Below are 24,492 nucleotides of genomic sequence, written 5' to 3' on the forward strand. Positions count from 1 at the left end.
CTGGCTAATGCCAGCACAGGCATTTCTAAATTTTATACACAGGTATATGTATATCTATGTACAGACACATACACACACAGTTAAGATAGAGAGATATCTATATAGAAGTGAGGGTGTATGGATCTGTAAGTAGATGTTAGTAACAGTGAGTCTCCCTGACACCTTTACCAGGAACTTTTTAGAAGGCAAGAATATAACCTAGAAACAATATTATCAGAAACTTTTATTTGTTGTGGTTTGTAGCTTCACACAAATACTGAAATGAAGATGCAAGTAGTTCAAATTTTCAGTTTGCAGAGAGAATACAGAAACACATGCAAGATTTTTTTAGATTAACAGCCAGAAAATGAATGAATGGATCTGCTGTGGAAAGAAAATTGAGCAGTTAAAAATTTTTAATTAATTAGTTCTTTTAAAATTTTATTATATTCTATGTTTGCAAATGTAAATTTTCTGTTTCCTATTTCTGTGTTTAGTATGAACACATGACAAAGGCAAGTTTTTCTGTTAAAATGGGTGACTCAGAGCCACACTAAATATTTTTTGAAGCAGAACGACATCTTCCCATTACCTTAAAAGAAACACAGTCAATAAATTCTAAACTACAGAATCCTACAGATATATGGTGAGGAAACCAATATCATTCCTAATGATTTTATTTACTAGGCTATTGTAAAATCCTTTGTTAATAGTTAGATATCTATAGAAACCCATACTTTGAGATAGCAGAAACCCATAATTATTGATAGTTAAAGCAAACAAACAGTAAAAGTATCTTCTGCCTAACCATGCTAGAAAAATCGGAATATGCCAACTGAATGAAATACACTGAGAACAGGACAAAACTATTGTGTTCCTAAGGTGGCATTATAACTGATCACCGCTTATCTCTCTCCTTCATTTTATCAATGTAGTTCAGCACCTCTAGAGTGCTCCTGCCGGCCAAGCTCAGGTACTCGGCCTCAGGAGAGAAGGGGTCTGTCCCCTTCTGCCCCTGGGGCTCTCCCGCGTTGCCGGCAGCGCTGGGAGCAGGGACCGCGCCTGGGCTGCGGGCGGCGGGGAGGGATCCCCCGCAGCTGCACACCCTCAGCGTGCCGCACTGGCTGCCCACGTCCGCCTTCTCTACGGTCACACAGCCCTCGGTCTGCGACCAAACATCGCGCCTGGTGCTGCTGCTGACGGGCTCCCTCTTACAGGCCTGGTGTGATGGGCCCTGAGACAGAGCTGTGTGCGTTTTATTTTCCTCCTCTGTGGCACAAAAATTAGAGTCTCTCTCCTGAAGATTGTTTGCTTCTTTTCTAGGCAAAGTACTGCTGGGCTTCATACCCACACTTTGGGTGTGAGAGCTCTTGGGGGCCTCTCTGCTTGCTGAGGCTGAGAATAGGTTGGCACCATGTGCCTTCAAGGAATGTTCATTCAGATATTCCTTCTTTTTGGCTGTGTCTTCCTCTTCAGACTGTTTGAACAGAATTGTGCAATTGTAACTGTTCAAATAGCTCAGTAACTAAGGACTAAAGTAATGACTTGCTAATAACTAAGTGAAATAAACAGAAAGCCCAGAACTGTCTCCTTTGGTTGTCTCCTTCTCCAAGGATGGCTCTTGGTGAAGAGAAGGTAGCCAATGCAGACCTCCACTCTCACATGCAATTTAATCATACACCATGGCATTTTTGTTTTCAAGAATGACTGAAAACACAGTGTGTCAAATCATTCTGCTTCACAGGCATGTAATGTAAGGCAGCTATACACACAGGAAGAGCATAAAGCATTGCTTAGCCTCTTTCCACAGTCATGCTATGTAATTCCACAAGGCCAGTCGTTATCAAGAGAACAGACCACATGTCAAACTACTTAGGAAAATTTACAGCTCATTTCTTGTCCTCATCACACATGAAGTTATCTCATACGAAACAAAATGAGATTCCAGCTACATCCACCCTTAGGTGCACTCAGGCATAGAGATATGATTCAAATAAAGCCCTGCCAGCCCACACAGATTTACTCACTGTGTCAGGACTAGAGCTCAAATAGCTCTCAGTCTGCCTTGGAGAGTAACTGTGAGACTGGCTGCTGAGTGGTGACTCCACATCTTGAAAAATTAGACGAAAAAGAAAGAAAAGGTTACTCAAGGAACAGTCCCCAAGGATCCAACTCTCAAGTCACCACGTAGAATTAAACATTACTATTTCTGATGCAGTTTTAAGACACTGTTTAAAGAACAAAATGTTAGCAAGGTCAATCTAGTTCTTAGCAATAGCCAGGTCTTCTCTGGTCAACACATCTTAGTAGAGGTTGTGAGATGGGGCCCCCAAAGCCTCAGCTGTGCTGTTCATCAGCAGCAGAACTGCAGAACCCAAAAGGAGGAGGGAATCTGGAGAGCACAGCCTGCAAGAGAGCACGGCAGACTCCACGTGCACACTGGCTGCCATACGAGTTACATATTTCTTTCTTGGAGGCCCCTGAGAGATCTTCTCTGAAATACAGCCAGCACAGCTGACCCTACAGCTACTGAGGGAGTAGGAAGGATGGAGGATTGCTTTGCTTACTCCCCTCCCTCTGTCCACATGTGGAGTGACAGCATATAGTCTAGTGGAAGAGAATAACTCTTCAAGGAAAAGCAAGCACAGCTAATTCTTAGTTACCTGGTAATGCTAGTTGTCTTTTTACAGTGCTGTGTGAATCAGAAATATAAGCCCTTATCAAAGTTAACATCCTAAAAGATCATTCTGCCTGGCTTTAAAAGTAACTGTTACAGTTTCACATGTAGAGAAAACATTTTTAAGTGATAATGTATAAATAGTACTAACCCATCTCATGAAGATATGAACTCAGTCCAAACTTATACCCTTTCTCTTGTGCTGTTGTGAACTGTTAAAAATAATAAGGTATTAATAGTGAGGGTTGAGCTGGATCAGCATCTCAGGTTAAGAGAGGAACATTCAGTTTCTGTATTACATAAAGGAGTCACTCTACTGTACCTCAAATTATTTTAAGAGGTATTTTTACCCCTGAGTAGTACCATATGTGGCTTCTACAGGCAAGACATCTGAAACACTTTTTATATGTATACTGGCACAAAGCTCCTTTATAATACTGAAGCATCCTGCATAAAATGTCTGGGCATTGCCTGCAGAACCTGATCCTAAGTGTTGATGGGTAATTTACCCAATGTCCTTCAGGCATGAGCTAAAGTGTGAATGAAACCATGTGAACTGTGGACCTGTCTATCTGAACCACGTCACTAGCAGCATCTGAATTCCTTATGTAAACCATGATGGAAAAGAAGCTTCCGTGATAGTTAATTCATTGGAGCTGTATTCAGTTTCTAACTGTTGTGGACAATCCTTCTCCCCCTCAAATGAATCATGCAAACAGTGGGTTTGACAAAAAATACATATTTTTAAAAGTTACCTCTTCAAATACAAAGACATGGTTCTGATTCCAGGCTGTTTCTTTCACAGACTTGTTCTCACTGAGGAATGCAAACACAAGTTCACTGGTAAGTGATTTTTCCCCCCTATTTTTATTTTCTTTCTGATTTAAATTCCTGATTGGTGACTTTTCAATTTTTACTTTGTCTTCAGTAACCATTAAATTATTCCCATTACTGAGATCACTAGACTTATCTCTGAACCTGAGATTTAACACCAAGAAAATGTTTTCTCACAAACTTCATTTCTGTTGAAAAAGAATTGAAGCAATAACAGAAGATAGTGCTGTTTCTGTAGCCAGTGCAATGAGAGAGAATATTTTAGAGGACAAGCCAGATCAACAGCTTAACTTCAGGATTTCCAAACTGCCCCATGAAGCAGTATTTCAGTGTGCATATTATGGGCAGGGGCATAGTGGGCTTTCCTGTGCATAGATGTACTCACACTGTACAGTACTATTTTCACTAAGAATACCTGAGTCCTTGGTAATACTCTTGTGCTCTTAGCAGGATTTCTCCAATTCAGCAAAGCCTCTGCAGTTATCACTGCTTGATAGACTGGTAATTTCCATGACACTCACCTTTTTTTTCTGGAATAATTCTGCACATTCTCCTTTAAGCTATTCTGCTGGTCATGGTGATAAGCAAATGTCTCTAAAATTAGAAAAAAAAAAGTAAACCTTGATTTTGAAATGCAATAGAATAAACACAGTTTATATAAAAGTTTCTGTTGAGTTTTTAAAATAATTTAAATACTTGGATTTAAAATTATGTGACTGCATTCTGAAGATTCATGGTGTTTTCAGTTGGAGCAGATACATCTCTGGTTACAAGAACAGATGTCTTTAAAAGGAGAATAAAACCCAGAATACATGGCCTTAAAATATGACACGCACCAATTTTTTCAAGGTTTGCTCTTCTTTCTTTCTGTTCACAGGGCATGAAGTAGTGCTGTCCCTCACGACGGTTCTGCCGGTGTGTTTTATGAAGTGCACTTGTTTCCTTGTAGCTTGTATTTGACACATTGCTACTTTTAAGGAAAATCTGTTCTGGAGCTGTGAAAATGCCTTCAAGGTGTCTGTCTACTGAATCTTCTTTTGCATTGATTGCAGGATAAAGCCTTCTGGTGTCACAAGAATAAATTCTGTTAATTTGATTTTGAACATCAGGAACAGTGAAAAAAATGTCATTATTGCCTTGGTTAGAAAAAGGATTAAAATGCTTTGTGGAAGGATTATTTTGGATTGGTCCACTCTCATCTTCAAATAGTGTCAGAAAGGAACAACCACTTCCATCTTTCAGTTCTGCAGCTTCTTTCACAACATCAAATATTGGTTCTTTTATTCCTTCACAATTTTCTGAGTAGTTATTGGCTATTATCATTGAATTTTTCCTGGCAGAATTCATGTAGTCTGGCCTGGGGGTAGGCAATGAGGTATAACAGGAGTAGAAGAGAAAATCCATTTTGCTGAGTACACAAACAAGCCAAATACTGTTAACACAACACTTTCTGATAATTTGATGATAAAAATATCAAAAACTTCACAGTTCATTACACTTGATTTTGTCCTAAATATACAGTATTTCAACTGAAAAAGTGTGTATTTTATTATGTTTTATATCTACTTTATGGTAAGATTGATTTTAAAGGGGTTCTATTTCTTAATATCTCCAAATATACAAAACCATGGAGCACATTTCTCCTGGACAGAGACTTGTGATTTATAAAATCAGCCACAGTATGTCACTGCTGCTCCACCAGCTGACCAAAGGCGGCCACATCGGGGAGAAAAAGAAAAAGAGGAAGATAGTTTCTTCCATTCATAAAAGTAGTTTTCGTAAGACTATGTTTGTCTTCCACACTGAAAACCCATAACAAGTGACTTTCTTTTGTACCTGAAATCAGTAATCCTGATTCAGCACAGATTTTTTCTGTTCCACTGTTGGGAGGCCAGTCAGACATTTTGATATGCCACTACTTCCCTACCCCACTTCTGAGATTTTGAAGATTTCATCATGCAAGCATTATGGACATGAAAGCCATCATGCTTTCACTTATGTGCCTCTTAATCTAACATATTCACTGTTTTGTTTCCAGGCTGGATCTGCTGCCTGAACTCTTAGAAACTCTGAGCAAAAAGTTGAAATTCTTCTGAAGGACAGAGATCTGGCAAAAAATACCATTTAAAAAAATCCCTTTCTTCAAAATGTTCTGAGCAAGGCTATCAGTAGAACTTGAAACTGAAATGTAATACAGAAAACTCTTACTGGAGAAAATGCCTGTGGTGTTTTGATCAGCAAATACTTGGAACTGGATAAAGGTTCTATGGAACTTAAATGAGAAACTAGTTTTCTCTAGTTACAGAAACCTCACCAGGACAGTTTTAGAAGTCTAAACACACTAGAGTTTATTTCAGAGGATACTTGGATAGATCTACACAAGGAAAGTAAAACCATTTTGTGAAGCAATTCAGAGAGTCTTTCTCAACTCCAGCTGAATATTTTGTTATGCAAAATAAAATTTAAGAGTAGATGAGGAAATATGAAAACTTTTAATTAATATTTAATAACTTCAAGCTGCTACAGGTCTCAGAATTATGGACATTGATGACATCATCAGTATGTTACATTAAACAACTGTATAAATTGGTACTCCACTTTTCACATACAGTGAAAGAAACTCCCTTCACAGAAGAATTATGATTTCTTGAGGTATAAGAATTTATGGCTAGAATGAATGAAAACAAAATGAGGACAATACCAAGAAATGGATGTCAAGAGCAGTTGGAAGGGAAATGTTGTTAGTGACCCATGAATAGGTAGAAGATGAGAGGATGTGACATAAGCAGATGAGTGCAGGCCTGATAGCTGGTGGAGAAATGAGAGATGTAGGTGAGATAAGGTTATATAGGGCTGGTGGAGAAATGAGAGATATAGGTGAGATAAGGTTATATATTTACAGTGTAAATATATTAATTGGGATGTGCAGCAAGGTGAGCCCTATGCTCATTTTAGGTTTTGCTAGAGAAAGCCAGGAGAAGCTACAAGAAGAGTAGAAGTTAAGGTGGCTGATGTGTTTAGTTATTATTTGGCCAGTGATTTTATGGGTCACTTGACTCCCCAAGCAAACAGGCTGCAGGCACTTCAGGAACAGCAATATACTGTATGGCCTTTTTATGTCTTTATCCAGCCTAAGCTAGAGATGCACAGGAACTTTCAACAAAATGGCAGACTTATGGAATAGAAGGAGTAAAGTCAGATTAGCTATTTAAGACCTCTAGGTCCAAGGGAGAGCCTCTGGAAAGAAAATTAAATAAAATATTCAGTACAAATGAGTCTGGCCCTAAACCCTCTGTGATTTGAAAGCATTTTAATCAGAACATACAAAAAGAAATATATTCTCGATTTCTCTCCATTCTTTTAAAAACAAAGTATATATTCTCTTAGAAGTATTATCAAATCAATTATAAGGAAAAAAGAAAGCTATATATAGGATCACATATGAAAGAGAAGAAAAGAAAATGCTTTGTTCTTGGAATCCCTAGTATAAATAATGCAGGTGCAGATGCTCAATTGCTATTGCATCAAGATTGTCAGAAAAGCACTTGCAACACTGCCCAGAACTAATAACACCTGAGGCAGCTTCCCCCTCCTCGTGGCCTCTTAGTAAATCTGTCCTGTCATTCAAGGTAAATTCAGCAACACCATCATGTCTGTGACATTGCAAAAAATAGATCATGGCTCCAAGTGCCTACTCAAAATTCAGATTTTTCTGCTTTTCAGCAAATTTAAATAGTTTTGTAGGTTTAGTATTTCCATTTGTTTTCAATTTCTATTTGAAAAATAGTCAGTGAAAAAAACAAGTAGCAATAAGGTTCTGATTATTTTAGTATTTTTCTTAATTAAACTTGACTGTTATTTTCCTCATTAATGTAAAATCACTTCCTACCTATCAAATGGCTGGAACAGCTCCTGAGGCACTGTATCAGACTTCCTGAAAATAAACTGGCTTGGAGGGTTTGTATTCCAAGGGTTTTGATCAAAGTTGTTACCTGGCTGAGAAAACAGTAGGAGCTGTCAAACTGTGAATATACATAATTGTTAGTCTTTAAAACTTTCAACTTGGTTGAAATATACCTATTTTCCCACTATTTTTATTTCTTTATATCTTTACAGCAGAAGCCCAAACCTCCTTACAGCCCAACTGTTGCCAAACAAGCTTTAGCCAACAGACAACTACTTTGAGCATGACAGCAACACAGTTTTTTCTCATCCTATTGTCCATTCATCTGGTTCATAGCTGCCCATTTTGGCTACCAGAATCCCATGGGAAACTTCATCAAAAGCCTTCCTAAAGTCAAGGTAAATAATGCCTGCTTTTCCCTCTAATTCCCAGAGCTAATTCCATCACAGAAAGCCATTGGGTCCACCAGGCAGAGTATGACCTTGCAAAATCTGATGGCTGTTTGCAGACACCTTCTTGTTCCTCATGTACCTTGGAATTGCCTCTGGGAGCTTAGCTTCTTAATCCTTCCAGGGACAGAGGTGAGATGATGCTTCCCCAGACCATGCTTACATTTTTGCAGATGGACATAACATTTGTGTATTTCTTCTCACTGGGAAGCTTCTTGGATCACCACAGACTTACAAGGGTGGTAAATATCTGCCTTGCAGTGATGTCATCCAACACCCTGAATAGACCAGGCTGGACTGTGTCCAGTCTCATATATTTCTACATGTTCACGTTACAATGGATTCTCTAACTTGTTCCTTCCCTACTGGTTCATTCAACTCCCCCCGGCTCCTGACTGCATTTTAAGATGAGCCAGAAAGCAAATGTTGTCTGGAAAAATTGAAGCAAAGTAGTCTTTGAGTACTTCAGGCTTTTCCATGTCATTTTTCACTAGGTTTCAATTCTATTTAGCAGTGGACAGCATTTTCCTTGGTTTCCTTTCTTTGATGACACACCTAAGGAAGTCCTCCTTGCTGTTCTTCTCACTCGTGATTTTCAGCTCTGACCATCCTAATGCCACCCCTCCCAGCTGAGGGGATGCTCCTGTCTTCTTCCTGGGTTGCCCATCCCTCCTTGCACTTTTCCTCTTTGCATTTGACCTCAGTCAGGGGTTCCCTGATTCAGCCAAACAGGCCTCCAGAATCTAATCATTCTCTTGCACATAGAGGTGGGCTGTCCTTGTGTTTTGAAAACATATTTATTGGGGTTCTTTGTTCTTCAGGTCAGCTTCCTGTGAGTTTTGGCCTACTCATTCTCTGAACAACCCATCATCTCCCCTTCTGAAACTCCTCAAGCATTTCTTCCTCACTAACCTCAAGACTTCAGAATACCATTGGTGAGACACATAAATTTTTTTATTACAATGAATAATATATTTGCTAAAAATAAAGCATATTTGCTATCACTTTTCTAAGGGTGATTCTTTTAAGAATCACAAAGTTAACAAAAAGAAAAAATAGTAATATGCATCAGAACAAATAACTTTCAAGTGTTTCTTAAAAGTAAAGAGTTAAACAGCAGAGCACTGAAAATACTGTAAGAACTGTGTTAATCACTGAGACATTAAAAGATAAAAAATTAGGTCATGGGATCACCTGGGATCATGCAACACCCAGTTACACTAACTGTATGTTTCAGAAAGCTGTGTTTCTAACTATATTTCAGGTTTCTTTAACCAAATTTACAAGCCAGAAGCAAAAGAAAGCCACCAGTATGTGACTAATTCTCTCTCTGCAGATATCAGCAACACTGAGGGTTCAGCGAACAAAAGCTCAAGTTGAGCTTATTTCAGAACAATAAAATAAATATATTTGTATATACAGAATATTCATTGCCACCAGCCTACAAAAAATGTTGATGAATCATAATTACCACCACCATTACACTAGTTTTACACACCAAATAAAAGAAAGTTAGTTTAAAGTAATTCCACAGAAGTAAAACATTAACCAAACCTGGTTTTGCAGCTTCTTTTCATAGATCTGTTCCCAAATGTTGCCCATTAGTTTTGTGTTGAAATTTTCTTCTGAAAGCTGTGTACAGTTTGAGAACTGAAAACCAGAGGAGGACAACGGACAAGCACTAAAAGCTCTTGCCATGTCGTCTTCATTTTCCGTACTAGAATCAACATCGCCTAATTCCATTACTTGTGGAATGAGCTAGACAAAACATAACAAAGACATATTTTATTTAGCTAAAACTGTTTTGATTTAAGCATAAAGTTCAAAGTAATCAAGCCATTTTTTATCTTTTACATCTCTGCACATAAACCACAAAGAAGAGAAAATTTTCTATATTCTGATATGACTTTTCACTAAAAACTTAAGGCAATAAGGGCTTATTTCAGGGAAACGTGAGTAACTACTTAATCTGAAGCATGCACACAAATGCTATCTTGAGGCGAGATGGATATAAATACATTTTTAGCTTTTTTTCAAGAAACATATAAACAGTAGCATGAAAATAATTTATCAATATAGTCTTAAAGAGGAAGAAGACTTCATGTGTTTCGGTATCCATGAGTTTCTCCACTCTTTAAAAAAATCACTTAAAAATACAGTAATTACTGCACATTTTACGTCTTATATCATAAGAACAACAATACCTTATGCTGGTATTTCACTTTTTCTGAGAGGTGTTGTCTTCTGCTGTCCAAAACTTGCTTTTGTAACCTTGTAAAATGAATAAAAACAGCCTATGAAATGCAAGATCCAAAAGATTAAAATATCCCGAATATTAATTTCAAAATGACTTAGGAATATTTTTTCACACATCTTAAAACAGCCTGATTCTTAGGCAGCTATGAGCAACCTGTCTGTGAGTTGGTCACATTAGGGTCTCCAAAGCTGGATGGGAAAACAGTGTAAGTGCATAATGCTGTTTGAATAACCTGCTCCTTGAGATAACCTGGCATGAGTACAGACACATAACCATTTTCAAAAAATCTCTCAGCTTCATGTGTAGTTTTTTTTTCAGAAATTATTAATTACTCTCTCACAGTAAGAGTATCACTGGAACAACAGGAGTGGTTGTGAAACTCCACTGTTTACAATGGTATGTTTATATTTTCTTTATACCCCAAATGTTAAGACTATAATGAAATACCTGTCCCAGAACCTCCCTGCTGGGTAACTATTGCCTGTTTTATACAAATACCTGCTTTGGAGATCATCTAAGTTTGACTTATGTTGTGTACGTAGGGGTGATGTGGGAAGCTCTAAGTTATGTCTCCTGATAGGTTTTTTTTCATCTTCAGTGATATCAACGTGGACTGGCTTCCTCGCGTTCTCTGCAATGAATATATTTTGTTATGTCGGTGCAGGGCTTGGAGAAAGCCTTGATTTGAGCTTTGAGAATTTTCACTGGAGTTATAAAGTTGTTGTTTTATATTTCTTAATCCATTTAAAGCCATATTTGTTTCTTTCTTTGCTACTAACAATACAAAAACTGCATTCTAAATGGCACAGTAGTATAAAATTATGCAGGTGCTCACCACAGGGAGCACAAGGTTCCCTGGCCACTCGCTTCCCGCTGCCCCCTGGATGGGACTCCTTCCCCTGTGCATGATGTGAGGAGGTGTAGAATCACCCCAGGGTCCTGCCAGGCCTGTCCTGGCTACTGCAAACATTCACCCTGGCCTGGCCTGGAACCAGGGCACTGCACAAGGCCTTAAAGGTGAAGTAGGCAGGAGCCAAGGCTGTTTGATTCCTCTTGTGCCCGGACTTTTTATTCAGTCATAATTTTTCTATTAACGTACAATTTTTACTTTAAAAATAAAACAGCATTTACTTGAGGGTTAAGTTGTAAATGGAAGAACAAGAACTAAAATAACAGCAGTAATAGTTAAGAATAATTAATTCTGATGTGTCAGAATACCCAAAACTCACCAGTGTTCTCTTTCTTGGTTGATATCTGGTTAACCACATAGAGATTAAGAAGATCCAAACTGACTGCTGAACTTTTAGGAGATGATACTTCCAGGAGCTTCATTTTTGACTTAAGTTTCTTTCTTTCAAAGTATTCCTTAATTTTTTTAAGGAGAGAATAACTTTTTGACAGAAGCTTCAAAAATACATTACAGTATAGGTAATTCTTTTGAAATTAGCAAGCAGGACTTAGCAAACTATTCTAATAGAAAAGCACATGGTTAAGTATCTCTGAATTCTCATGCCCCATTTGCTCTGAATTTATTTTTATTGCCTTGAAAAAGAATGCAAATATAATTTGGTCACATTCAAAATAAATCATTGTTATCTTGATGCCAAAAATTTAGTCCTTAAATGCTCATTTCTCAAACTTTGTGTACAACCACTCAAAATATTTCTTAAAATAAAATATGCCAAATGTGGCAAGGACAAAGTCTTAAAAAAATTTAAAGGGTCTTTTCAGGAAGTATATAAGATAAACAAAAAAATCAGCAAGATTATGTACACCAGATGTGCCATCTATAATGACACAAAAAGTTTATTGTTTTCCAAATTCCAAATTTCTCGCTTGACAAACAGTCTTCTGACAAAAAAAAAAAGACAGAGGAAAAAGTAAAAAAGAAAAGTCTCTAAGATTAGGAATTCAGAAAGAATTTTTGCTACAAGGAATAAAAAGTGATATGACTGACACTTTGAAGATATCAGGACAACAATACAGGAAACAAAGCCCTCCATTTTGCAGAGACTATTAATAACCATCCAAAAATCATTAAGTACAGCAGATGAATAAATAATCCCAGTAAGATATTTTTTCTAAACAAAAGAATGATATTGAAAACGGAAGGCTACGCCAAAACAAAAAATAGCATTGACTTTTCTTCTGAAATGTAATCCCTGTCATGATTGCAGGTTACATGTAACTAATACACCTAACATGTTTGTTGGTAACTAATTTTTAATATCATTTATTATTATCTTTAGCTTCCCAGGATGATATTATCTATGGAAAATATCTGTTCTTCAGTTAAGATTAATATCTTCAGTAAGATAAATCATCCTGTGTACAATTAACACTTCAAAATTCGTTTTACTTTAGGGTCCACACCCCCAAAAATTTAACCACTTACCTTCAGTGTCCCAGGTGTTTTTTCCCCATCACCTCTAAATTACTAAACTACTAATAATTGTATAATAGCAATTAGAAAATTAAAACTGTGTTTAGTAATTTAGTACTACATTACTAAAAACAATCCTGTCTTTTCCTGTTTTCCCTCTCCACTGAAACAAATTACATATCTGTAATATAAATTATGTGGCTTAGACCAGTAATCCCTGAGAAAACAGAGAGCTCACAGGCCTCCAGGAAACCAGGAAAGCGATGGGGACAGGCTGCTGATTGATCCCACATTCCCATATGTAAATATTTTGAGTCATTGTCTCTGTACAGTCAGCCTGTTTTTCTTCTACCCCTATATGCCTGTGCACCTGCTCTGGGTATTAGGGCATATCACTGCCTCTTTTTTCCCTGCTGCTGAGGAGAAAACTGACTTCACGTATTATGGTTATAGTCAATTTCTCTTGTTGTTTTCTTTCTCTTTCCTTTGAAAGAGAAAGAAAACAACAAGTTTTGAAGTTTGAAATGTCTCCTGTCCTGCCAGGGATAAGTTTGATTCCCTTACTTCACTTTCAGACTCAAAATACAAATAAGGTGTCCTCCTTTGGCAAATGCCAGAAGAAGAACTTCAATGAGCCTGAGATCCTTTCACATGGCCCAGAAGAATGGCTGTGTATGTGTATTGGGCCAGCTGACCTCGTGGTTATCACCTGAGGCCTCAAGCAATCCCTTGTGTCCCCACACACCAACACAACATGGTAACAGAAGTAATCCAGGAAAACCAAAACTGGCCACAGGCTTGCATGCATGCATTCATTCATTCATTCATTCATTCATTCATTCATTCATTCACACCTTCTCTTCTTGTTGTAATTCAGTTTAGTAAATCTAGAACAAGACTTTTCCCCTAAAAGTCAGGGAAACCCATTGTAACTGTTTAGCTACTGTTTTGAATCTCACTCCAAATACTTTGCAAGTTTTACTTAAGTGAACTCACTAAAGCTTTCATATAACAATGTAAAATCCAATATGGCAGAAACTGTTTACCTTTTGTTTTCTCCTTTCTTGCTTTAGTATGATTCTGCTTCTGAAAAATGCAAATAATTATTATTTTAATTACAAAAGTATAATCTTGAGTCATGGCTTGAATTTCTCATCAGTGGTTCTGAGTTTTAGGACACAAATATGTTAATATGTTATGTTATGTTATGTTATGTTATGTTATGTTATGTTATGTTATGTTATGTTATGTTATGTTATGTTATGTTATGTTATAATGGATCAAACCTTCAGGTAGTAAAGTCAACATATCTCTGTTGAAGTAATTTTGACTGATCCCAGTTTACTCCAGTAAGGATAGGACCCCATTCGATATTAGGAGTCCAAACATATTTGACATGATAAAAGAAAACAGAAAAAAGCTTTTAATCATTTGACTTGTAATGCACATTTAATCAACTTGTAATTTCTTCAAACTTAAGAAATCTTTGTCAATATATTATTTCCTCCTAATTTTCTTTGTCATGCTTCAACATAGCTACAAAACTATATTAGCAAACAAAAGGAGCACTATATGAGCTTTTACCTTTTGGGACTTTCCAGAATACTGGGGACCTTTTGTGAAACAGGAAAGCAAAATAGATTGACACTACAAGTTGCTGTTGTTTGCTCAATATAGGAGACAGTTATACCTCCACCTACTTGCCTCATCTGCCAAACATAGTCTTATGTGAAATGCCTGTAGGACTTGGTGCATAAAATTGGAAGTCAGGGTCATTGTTCCATGAGCAGAGTGAGCATGGCTGCAGTCCTTAGGTCACTAAGATTAGGACTTTTTGTGAGGGTTAGAAATATAGAGTATTCCCTTGGAATGGCCTTTGGCTTAAAGTTAGAGCAAACTTTCCAAACATATGCATATAACATTGCAGTGGGGAGGAACCCCAGTGATGTGTAGTTTTTCTGACACCTAAAATGTAAACCACAGATTCACCCGAGGAACCCTGATAGAAACTACCAGCAGCAGCAAGCAGCAGGTTGATTTGTATTTGCTAAATGTGGCAGTACTCCTACACACTGGGTTTTCTTACAGAGGGTATGGGAGACAGGCATTTAGGACAAAGCTTGGGTTGGGGTTTTTTCTAAGAGAAATTCTCCTTTCCTTCTGTTTCACAGAGGCAACATTCAGAAAACTCAATTCGCTGGGAAGACTTTCAGATAAGTAGGGTGTTTTTTTACTTTGATTCTGCATAGTCTGGATGATGACGAAGCTGTGTTCAGCAATGCTGCTTCCCAATGGCTGACAAAATCTGTGAGGTTTACATTTCTAGTAGATTGGCAGAGGGCACATCACGCAAAGAAACAGAACATTATCTTTTTTCTGTCTTTATCATTACAACTCAGTTTGTGATGCTATACTATTTCAGTGAATTTCAATACCTGTACGTCCTTTTCCCCAAATGGTAACCACTGCTTTTTGTGAGGGCGTGAGAAAGGCTCATCCAGCCCCTGTCTGTGGAGGACACAGAGCCCAGACGTGACCCCCTGCCTGCGGTGGGAGGGCACCTGCACCTTCTCACAGCCTGGCTCCAGAGGGGACTCCGGGGCTGTCACACACCATGGCCTGCTGCTCTGTGAGGGGACACCATGCCTGAAACACACACACTGTGGCACTACCGTGGAGAGCTACTCATTTGGTCACAAACACCATGGTCTGCCCAGTTTTTGAGAAGAAATGAGGCCTGAAGCACACACCATGGCTGTGCTCAGTTTGTGAGAGGAAATGAGACCTGAAGCACACACCATGGCTGTGCTCAGTTTGTGAGGGGAAATGAAGCCTGAAGCCCACCATGGCTCAGGTTGTGAAGTGACCCCATGGCTGCCACACACAACATGGCAGTACCTGGTTTGTGAGGGGGCATCACGGTTGTTAAACACACCATGGCGGTGCCCAGTCTGGAGGGACACTGACACAGCATGGAGCAGTTTCTGTCGGCTGTGAGGAGTTTCACTTACCGACTGCCACCCACCCAGTTCATTTTGTGCTGCTGAGGAGGCAGGGAGGCAGTGCTGCCCTGGGTGCTGCTGGCACTGAGGGCAGAGGCAATGGCTACCCCGGGGTGGTTTGCAGCCTCCCAGCAGGGCCGCAGGGCCCTCCTGCGGGGCCTCCTCCTCCCTGCCAGCACCCGCGCAGCTGCTCTCCATGCCCCAGGCTGGCAGAGGAGAAGGAAGGGGTGGTACAGGGACTGACAGACAAAGGGGAAGGATGCAGAAAGCCAAGCGAGGCACTGACGGGAAGAGGCGATGCTCTGGTTGCTGCTGCCCTTCTTCTGCCCCTGGTGTTTCCATACAGGCTGCTGCCAAAGCCATCGCCATTTCCCAAAGGAGTCATGATCATCTTGTCCCAAGTGAATTGGTTTGTCTTTAGCTGTCTGTGCTACAACCACTGTGATTTTTAGGACAAGAGAGCACTTTCCATCCCGCTCTTCCTCAGGTATATTTAGGGGAAGCGATGAGCATTTCCTACAGGTAGATGTTGTTGCCCGTGGTCCTGCCTGATGAGCTGTTGTGTGTGAATGTGACAAACCCTCGAGGGGGGATGCAGAGCCACTCGGGATTCTTGGCAGCAGCACAGCTCCACTTGCTCCCTTCCCTATTAACTCACTTCCATCGTCTCAGCAAGTGAAGGCACCCATTTACAAAACAATCATCAAAATTCTACATTAATCTTTTCCTGTGTTGTTTCTTTCCTGAGTTATCTTTAGCCTAACATTTTTCAGGGTACTAAAGTTTGATTAGCATTAGTACAACAATGTGAAGAGTGTTCAGAGTAGATATTAGGAGTTTAAAATTAAAAATTAGCCAAGATGTTTTTCTTTCTAATACTTCTAATTTGGCTAGGCTGTTTATAGAATCTGATAAGTATGAATAATTGTTTCTTGTAACAAACTAGATTAAAATCTTCATGATAAATTACATCTATATTTTAAGTCTATGTGTCTCTACAGCTAATATGACAGATGACAGACTGAAAATTTAATTTCTTCACTTCAAATAATAATTTTTATTTTCAATTCTATCTAGTGTAAATGTTGAACTTGCTAATACTAAGATGTCGTTTCATCTATAACATAATCAAATCCCTTTTACAATTTATTTTTAATATATATTTTCTATATCACCCTTACTCTTACTCGTACTTTTTCACAGTATTGTCTAGATTTAAAGGAAAAAAGTGGGATTTTCTTTATTTTTTACTTACTTTATCTGTAGCTATCCAGGAGAAGTTACATGGCAGCTTCAATTAATTATTTTCAACATAATATATCTTCTCCTCCTCAAATTATTTCTTGCAAATAAAGCTAATGACCTTTCAAACACTCATAAAATTAAATATCAGTTCTTTTTTGAGGAGGGCAAAGTAAACAATTAAATAAGACCTGAGATGAATATGATTATATTTCCAATGTTTGCATATTTTGCCTTGACTGTCAACATTTTAAAAGTTTGAAATAATTAATCTGAATTTCTGAATAATTTCAAAGAGTTTTATGACATAATTATTAATTTTTAAAAGGTCATGAGAGTGAGTTTCATAGAGCTTAGTTGATTCTCTGGGAAGTGAAGTAACTACAGAACAAAGAGGCTTCCTCTATTTGTCAGAGACTGAAGTTTAAGGATTTCCCTTTTTTCTAACTTTTATAGCTACTCTTCAGAATAACTATATCTCATATTCCTTTGTTTAAAAAGTATTATACAGGAACTTCAGAACAGCTTTCCCACCCTCAGCACCTGAATTTTCCTCTCTGACATGCTTCTTCACTATCAGATCAATTCTAGATATAAGAGACATATCAAAGCAGCCCAAAGCAGGCTAAGAAAGCATTTCTCCAGGGACGCTGGTGTTGAAAAGTTGACTGTGCAACTTTTGGCACCCAGCTTTGAGCAGGTACTTACAGAACTCCTGAATAATCAAATAAGAGAGAGGGAGGTTTTCTGATGGATGTCTCGAGCATTTAAGTTAGGGCCCTACTCTATGTCCCAACACACCCAGAGAGAAAGCAGCTAATTTGGACAATGAAACTGTGAATTCAAAGTGTGTGTCAACTCTGTCTGCAGCATTATTGTACCCTGAGGGTTTGAAGATGCTTCTTTCCCTAAACACGTTCCCTTGAGTGAACAGACACTGCTGATGTAAAATCATACCAGGGACAGCAACAGGGAAACAGAGAGAAGATGCGTTTCCAAGGAATTTCTTAGGACTAACTGCAAATAGTTCTCATGTTTCTTAATGAATCTTCTCCTTTCCAGCAAGTGTCCTACTCTAATGCTCATTATAAAGGAAGGAATTACTAAAGAGAGGAACAAAAAAACCAAACCCAAACTGGTGACTCTCACAGTTAAGTTTAAATCTTTTACAACGTTGCTGATTTTTTTAAATGTTAATTTAACATACTTTAACTTTGATTTTTTGTTTAATCTTGATATCCAGCATTAGGTAACTAAATCCATCTGTAGAAAACTGCATAAAAGATGTAGGGAAGCTAAAATGCTTTCCCATCTCTATGCAGGGTGAGAATTTCTGGCACTTTTAAATACCAGGATACACTTATTTAGATTCCTAAATATTGACCTAATTATCTAATGCTAGGAATGCATGACTTAAAAAAACCTGACTCTGTTCCAAGTGGAAGATTTTCTTTGGCAAATGCAGTGCTTACATTTTGTTTACAGAGTTGCATGGCCTTCTTCCAGGCCTTCCATGGCCTTCTTCCATACTCAATGCCATTCCCTTCCTTGAGAGATCAGCTTATGGAGAAATAAAGCAACACTGATCTTGTGGTGTTTTATAGCAACCTGGTTGATGGTTTTGCCTGAAAGAGTACTTTTTAAAAGATGGCTGTGATATTGCAAAATCATGACAGAGTCTGAGGAAGTTCAAAACAGAAGACACAGCTTTATTTAAAAACAAAGTTTCCCCTTTTAAAAGCAGTTCCTCTTGAAAGACAGATCTCTCTTTCAATTAATTTAATGAAAAGGCCTTTCCCTATTCACCTTTAAAGGGTGGAGAGACAGAAGATTGTAGAGAGGTTAAACAGTTTCCAAACACAGCAAACTGGCCAGCTCAGAGAGAAGCTTCTAATCTACCTAGGTCAAAATTCAATGCCCAGCTGGGCAGAACATGGGACTGGATCCACGTGGCAAACCAGCAGCCAGGACAATACCAATGACAACAGCAGGTTGACACATTGCTACATGAAGCAGATGCCATTCTTAGGTGGTATAATGTGGATGGAATAAATTTTTACAGAATGAACCCTCAAGACAAAGTGCTATCCTTAGCTTGATGGAGAACAGTGCACAAGATCTGTTACAGAGTCTCATGCTGATAAACCTCACTTTACAAAAACAGTATTTCTACAGAGATTAACAAAGACCAAAGAATCTTCTGTAGATGTGCCAAACTCCAGTTAGGGAACAGTGTCAAAAGCAAATCAGGAGAGAGAGCTAAGAGACTTAAGTCCTTACAAGGGGCTAGGAAAAAGCTGAAGGATACCAGACTTGACTTAAAGAGACAATCTGAACCAGAGCAAAAAGAAGATAACAGAGGGGAACACAAACTCAGAGAAAAATACAAATACAGTTACAACAGGCCAGAAAAAAATGGGAAACAACTAGGCAAAGTAACCAAACTACTAAATATTTTTTCTTCACATCAACTAGGAGCAAAATCTTTCTAGAAGGCCTAAAGGGACAATCAATGTCCAAGGAACAGCACGAGCGCTCAGAAGAGACACTGATGTAATGGAAAACAAATGTTGGACTTTTTTCATCAGTATGCATTGATGAGGAAACAGGGGAGAACTTTATGCAGGAATCTTTCCTGGGGAACTCCGTGCTGATCTGTCCAAAGTGAAAATAACAGCAGATGAGGTCAAAATGATCTTATTAAGGCAGAATGAAGACTAGAAAAGAAAGGACTAAATGGTATTCAATGAAGAGTTCTGTAATGCAGCACTGTGGAAAGGACCACTTGAATTTCAAGTCATCTTGGGGACCAGAGGGCAGCAAATGTGACACAATTTTTAAAATAATAAGTTTGTGGCAATCTGGAAAGCTCACTTCTGCACAAAAGAATTAGCAGGAATTATAGGCCAGCATGTGAAAAGCCAGTGGAGCTCCTACAGATGGAAGTTGCTGTAGAACACATGTAGAAAAGAGTGATTGCTGCTATCTTGATGGATTTAATTAAGGCTGTTGACAACATATGTTACTGAAGGTTTTAAGAAAATAAAGAAGTTGTGAAATAATAGCGAAGGTCCTGAAATTGAATAAAATGCAAAGGGAAGGGAAGAGACTATTTAGTTCGTGTTTTCATGCACTCAGGCACTGAGGACCAATATGGAACAGAGGCTGACAAACTCCTGAGTGGTATGGGAAAGTTGCAGCATGAGGGGGCAGGGAACAGAGCGAACAAGAGTAAGCTGCGTTGTTGAATGCCTCTTCCAGAACAGGCATAAGTGGGAGCTTTTGGGAGCCAGGGTCAAATTAAGCAGAAAGGAGTGTTTCTTCACATATGAAATGGTAAATCTGAGGAATGGTTTGTCAGATGTTTCTATTTACATAAGAGTTTACAAGATTTCAAGAGAGACTGAACAAATTATTTTAAGAGTAATTGTAAGGAATGTTTAGTAGCAAAACCTCCCAGTCCCACAAAATCCTCACAGCTTTAAATGGGCAGAGGTTGGGTGAGTATGAAGCTGCAGCATCACATTAAATTGCAATTTTTTTCTCTCTTGAGTATCTGCTTAGAGTGATTGCTAGAGACAGATAATGTGCTGGGTGAAGCACTGGCCTGTTTGCTTATTTTTAATATTTAGAAGTCTCCCAAACAAGAGTTAACTGTAGTAGATGATCTTTTTGTTGTCATACCAGCTGCAAACCCTCAAATGAATTCTTGAGGCATGACAAAATGATGGCAGCAGAACCCGTGTTTGGTGTGCAGGAGTAAAAGAAGCATTTTTCTGGATTTATTCCTGCCTTCACTGTTACAGAGTAGAACACTGACTCTGCTGTGGACACTGCCAGTATCACCATTGTTAACTGACACCAGCTACATGATTTTACCACTTATGCCTGTACTCTTGCACTTGGCATGTAGCTTGTTTAAAGAGTTTACAATGCACTTGAGAAAAGGTTTAATAAGGTAGCACTAGAATTTTCTTCAGATGGTCTGAGAATAGAAACTTTTACAGATTTAAAGCAAAACCTGAAAAATATACATAATGTATTTGAGCCTTCTGAAGGCATAAAAGAGACACAATCTGGTTCAGCTGAATTATCTGTATGGAATACGTTTAGCAAGAAAGAGAAATCTAGATATTAAAGGCTTAGGTATTAAAGCCTAAATATTAAAAGTGAAATTCCTTGTCTGAGAACATCACTCAACAGTTTACCACGGCTGGAGCAGCTGACATTGACCTCTACCCTTGCTGATTTTCCTCTCCTTCTCACTTTGTAAAGGGAAAACAACTTGTTTACATTTCTTTCTAGAGCTGTATTCTCTCTAGAATAGCACTGTTCTTAGAAGTCAGAACTGGTAGTGATCAGTCTGCTATTGACTGTCCTGTCAGAGAGATTACCCAAATCCCTTATGGGTAAATTATTAGAACCTATAAGTCATGCAGGCTTCAAATTTACAGCAGCAAGTGTGTATCTCCCTAAAGACAGAGTAAGGGAAAAAGGACTTCTGGTGCAAGAATGCACCCCATTTACACCATCTCTGTGATGCTTACACCAGGAGCCAAGCAACAGAATAGCATCTTCCCGTTTCCTCTCTCTCCTCTTGTGATAACATAGCTCTGCCTAGTCTGGGTACCCCTACAGCTTCATTAGAACCAAAAGAGCTGGAATCAGCTGCTTGGTAGGATCAGGCCAGTCTCACCACACTGACACTTCTTCAACCAGCTTCCACATCTGTGCCATTCAAACTGAAGTTCTTGCTTGTCTAAGGATTTACACCTAAAGGATTTACAGTGTCTGGATATTCTACTGAGGTACATGAATATAGCCAATAGCCTCTCTAAACCAGACTAAATAAACAGATAATTTCTGCTGACACAAATTTGAAATCAAAGGTCAGGGTATCTTATCACCCTTTTCTGATAAAAAACATTAAATTTGCAATTGGTGTGCCTTGACGTTGCAAACTAATTCTGTGGGTGTATTTCTGTACTTATGTAAGTGATGACATTAAAGTAAACAGAAAGTTTGGAAGTACTTCAGAGAAAGGTATTTACTTGAATAATGGCTTCTATGTTCATACTTTGTTGAATCTGACTCAAATGAAATCCAACTATTCCCACACCACTATGCAAACATACAGCTCAAAATGAAAGAAAAAACCTGATGCTTCTAGCTTACCATATTACAGTACATCAGATTTTGGATATTGTTTAGAGTTCACTATTAGTGATTGAAAACAAGCGCTGTGTGGATTCATGTTATGTGTTTCACATAAACTCATCCACATGGAAACCTCTATGTACTGAATGCATGACCCACACACATCTCAGTAAAGGTCCTAAACAGCAATGATTCAACACACAGAATTTATATCTATTTTTCAGTACTTTTTAAAAAAATTATTATTTTGTATGTCCTTATGGCACAGTGGATAATTCCATAAGCAGCAAGGAAATGTCAGTTTACTGCAAACTGATGTTACAGCTATTGGACCCTCTGTCAGGATCATATAAGACATCACATAAATGGCCTTTTGCTTAAAAAATTGCACATAATTTTTTCAAACGCTAAATCAAATGGTAGAAAAAATTTTTGTTGAGTAATGATTGATTATGATTATCTCTTGCATAAGAGCCTGTATGTTCCAATTCCACTACCTTCATCACAACCACAAAGTTGTGCAAGGATGAAGTGCTGGTGAGGGCACAAAACAGAAGATAAAAGAGAGGCATCAGCTGTCATGATTACACTCTAGTTCCTGCATATACAAACATTCATGGACTTTAGTCACCCTGATACTTACTGCTGCCATATATTCTTCCTCCTCAGTTATTTGTTCTGATATTTAAAAAATGCACACAACTTACTTTAAAGCATTTTATGAAAACTAACCATATGATTAAAAACCAATCACTTGACATAAAAAATTAGTTTCTCCTTAAGAAAGGATAAACCCCCAAATAGCCTGGATCTAATATCAACATCCCTTCAATTCCACAGCTTCAGTTACTCAACCTTATATGATTACACATATCTCCAGAAGTTTACTATAAACTGAGTAGAAAATGCGGAGACTACAGAGCACAGAACACTGCACCAATATTACTGCAGTTTTGGCGGTTATTTTTCCAGTAATACTGGGAAGTGTTATTATGAATAAATGTAGTAAAATTCCTGCCTTCAGCAGTAAAAAGAAAAAAAAAATCTAACACCTAAGGCCATGCTCCACAAAGAGGAGCTTGTGCATGGATTACTGAGCAGGATTGTGGCAGAGCAAAACTCTCGAGACAGCAAGAACAGAAGAAAGGGGGTATTTAAAACAACAGTTCAGTCTTTTCTTCATCCTTTCAAAAGAAGGAAATACATTCCTTCTATTGACTGAAACTCTGTGTGGTTAGATTTGCTTCACTTAAATGTTCCCACAGATCAGAATGTGGGGTGTACGTCTGCACTAACCACCAAATCACCAGAAGTTTCAGTCATCCAGGATCCTGTGAAGTGAAATGTCAGCAGATACACAGAACCGAAAGAGATCTGTGAACTTTCCCCTTGGTAAGAAAATGCTAGAGTAATGGAATATTGCAAATAGCTGTGGCTTGGCAAAATCTAAGAGTATGCTGTGCTACACACAAGCCAGTAAGGGAAGTATCCAGTGGAGAGCATGATTTAAAAAATAGAAGCCATAAGCAAAGCAAGTTCTTAGCCAGTGTATCTTGTATCTTTGTGCACTGAAAAATCTATTTTACTGACAAAATAATCTGCAGTGAAATCAGGCTTGCCTACTAACTGAACGTCTTCTGTACCACAGATTTTGACATTTCCCTAGCTTTATCTTGAGTTGTGCATTTAGGAAAAAAAAAAAAAAGCTAGAAGGGCCTGTGTCCAGATCTCTGGCCTGTGCTCACCGACAAAAATATAATACACTTAAAGGTTACCTCATATCCTCTCTACCAAACTGTCCAGACTACTATGGGCTGAATTTTTGCAACCTCCTAGGAAAAAAATGAGAAATAGATCTTCCTTGCTTCCTTCTTGTCCTGCTGGTCTTGGCTTACAGGACTTCTTAGAAGGCAACTTGGATGTTTTGAAAAGCAGTATCTCATTTTTAAAAGCAACCCTCACTTGCACTTGCTCTCAAATCAATTTTTAGCATTCATTCAACCTGAAGCTTGTGTTGCTATCTAAACATCATCACTGCACTCTGTTCAATGGGGGGTTGTTTTATGACAGTAATGTGACTTATTTAACACAGTATTTGCTGCGTTTCTGTGAGTCAGGTAGCCTCAGTCTCCATTTTTAGGGAAAACCTGGGCTCTTTACCATAAACACTCTGCCATAAACACCTAGTATCACATTGTAAAAACACACTTTTATATACACATTCTAAACTAATGTTTTATCATACACTATCTTATGTAGTTACCTTAGTTCTACACTTTCAAAGTGTAAAAGTACCAGAGTATGTAAGTGCTCTGATCCGCGCCCTGTAATTTCAGTACCTTTTCCAAACAAGTGAAGCAGTAGAAATTAGTAATTAAGAAAACAGGAAAATAAGGCAGCAAGACAACTGCCTTTACCATGGCTTTCTTTGTGTGAAATTGGCCGGGTTTCACTGCAGGGGCCGTGCGACTCGGTCGGGGTTATTTTGGGCTAATAACGCTGCCAGTGCACAATACCGGTTTCCTTTCGGCGAGGGGACAGGAAATAAATTACGCGCACTCTGCAGGCGCTGCCCCGGAGACGCCGCGGCCGCGCGGCCGATTTCCGA

General features: G+C 38.5%; 1 protein-coding gene across 9 annotated transcripts; it reads right to left on the minus strand.

Annotated features, from left to right (window-relative positions):
* Positions 1-203: 203 nt before the first annotated feature.
* Positions 204-24,434, minus strand: REDIC1 (regulator of DNA class I crossover intermediates 1). Of its 9 annotated transcripts, none has more exons than XM_064422071.1 (13): positions 24,302-24,434; positions 13,530-13,569; positions 11,330-11,465; positions 10,599-10,731; positions 10,048-10,114; positions 9,398-9,601; positions 7,380-7,486; positions 4,327-4,898; positions 4,012-4,084; positions 3,412-3,472; positions 2,808-2,868; positions 2,007-2,089; positions 204-1,456 (listed from the first exon to the last, which is right to left on the minus strand). In XM_064422071.1, exons 3-13 carry the CDS (start codon positions 11,430-11,432, stop codon positions 878-880), a joined length of 2,043 nt encoding a protein of 680 aa, XP_064278141.1. In that variant the 5' UTR covers positions 11,433-11,465; positions 13,530-13,569; positions 24,302-24,434; the 3' UTR covers positions 204-877. The 9 variants fall into 9 exon arrangements, with proteins under 9 accessions (XP_064278141.1, XP_064278143.1, XP_064278138.1 ...); XM_064422073.1 differs by lacking the exon at positions 24,302-24,434 and adding an exon at positions 24,224-24,263; XM_064422068.1 differs by lacking the exon at positions 24,302-24,434 and adding an exon at positions 15,382-15,985 and having other exon boundaries at positions 4,327-4,553.
* Between the last annotated feature and the right edge of the window lie 58 nt (positions 24,435-24,492).

The sequence above is a fragment of the Passer domesticus genome, chromosome 5, assembly GCF_036417665.1.
Source record: "Passer domesticus isolate bPasDom1 chromosome 5, bPasDom1.hap1, whole genome shotgun sequence".
Classification (NCBI taxonomy): domain Eukaryota; kingdom Metazoa; phylum Chordata; class Aves; order Passeriformes; family Passeridae; genus Passer; species Passer domesticus.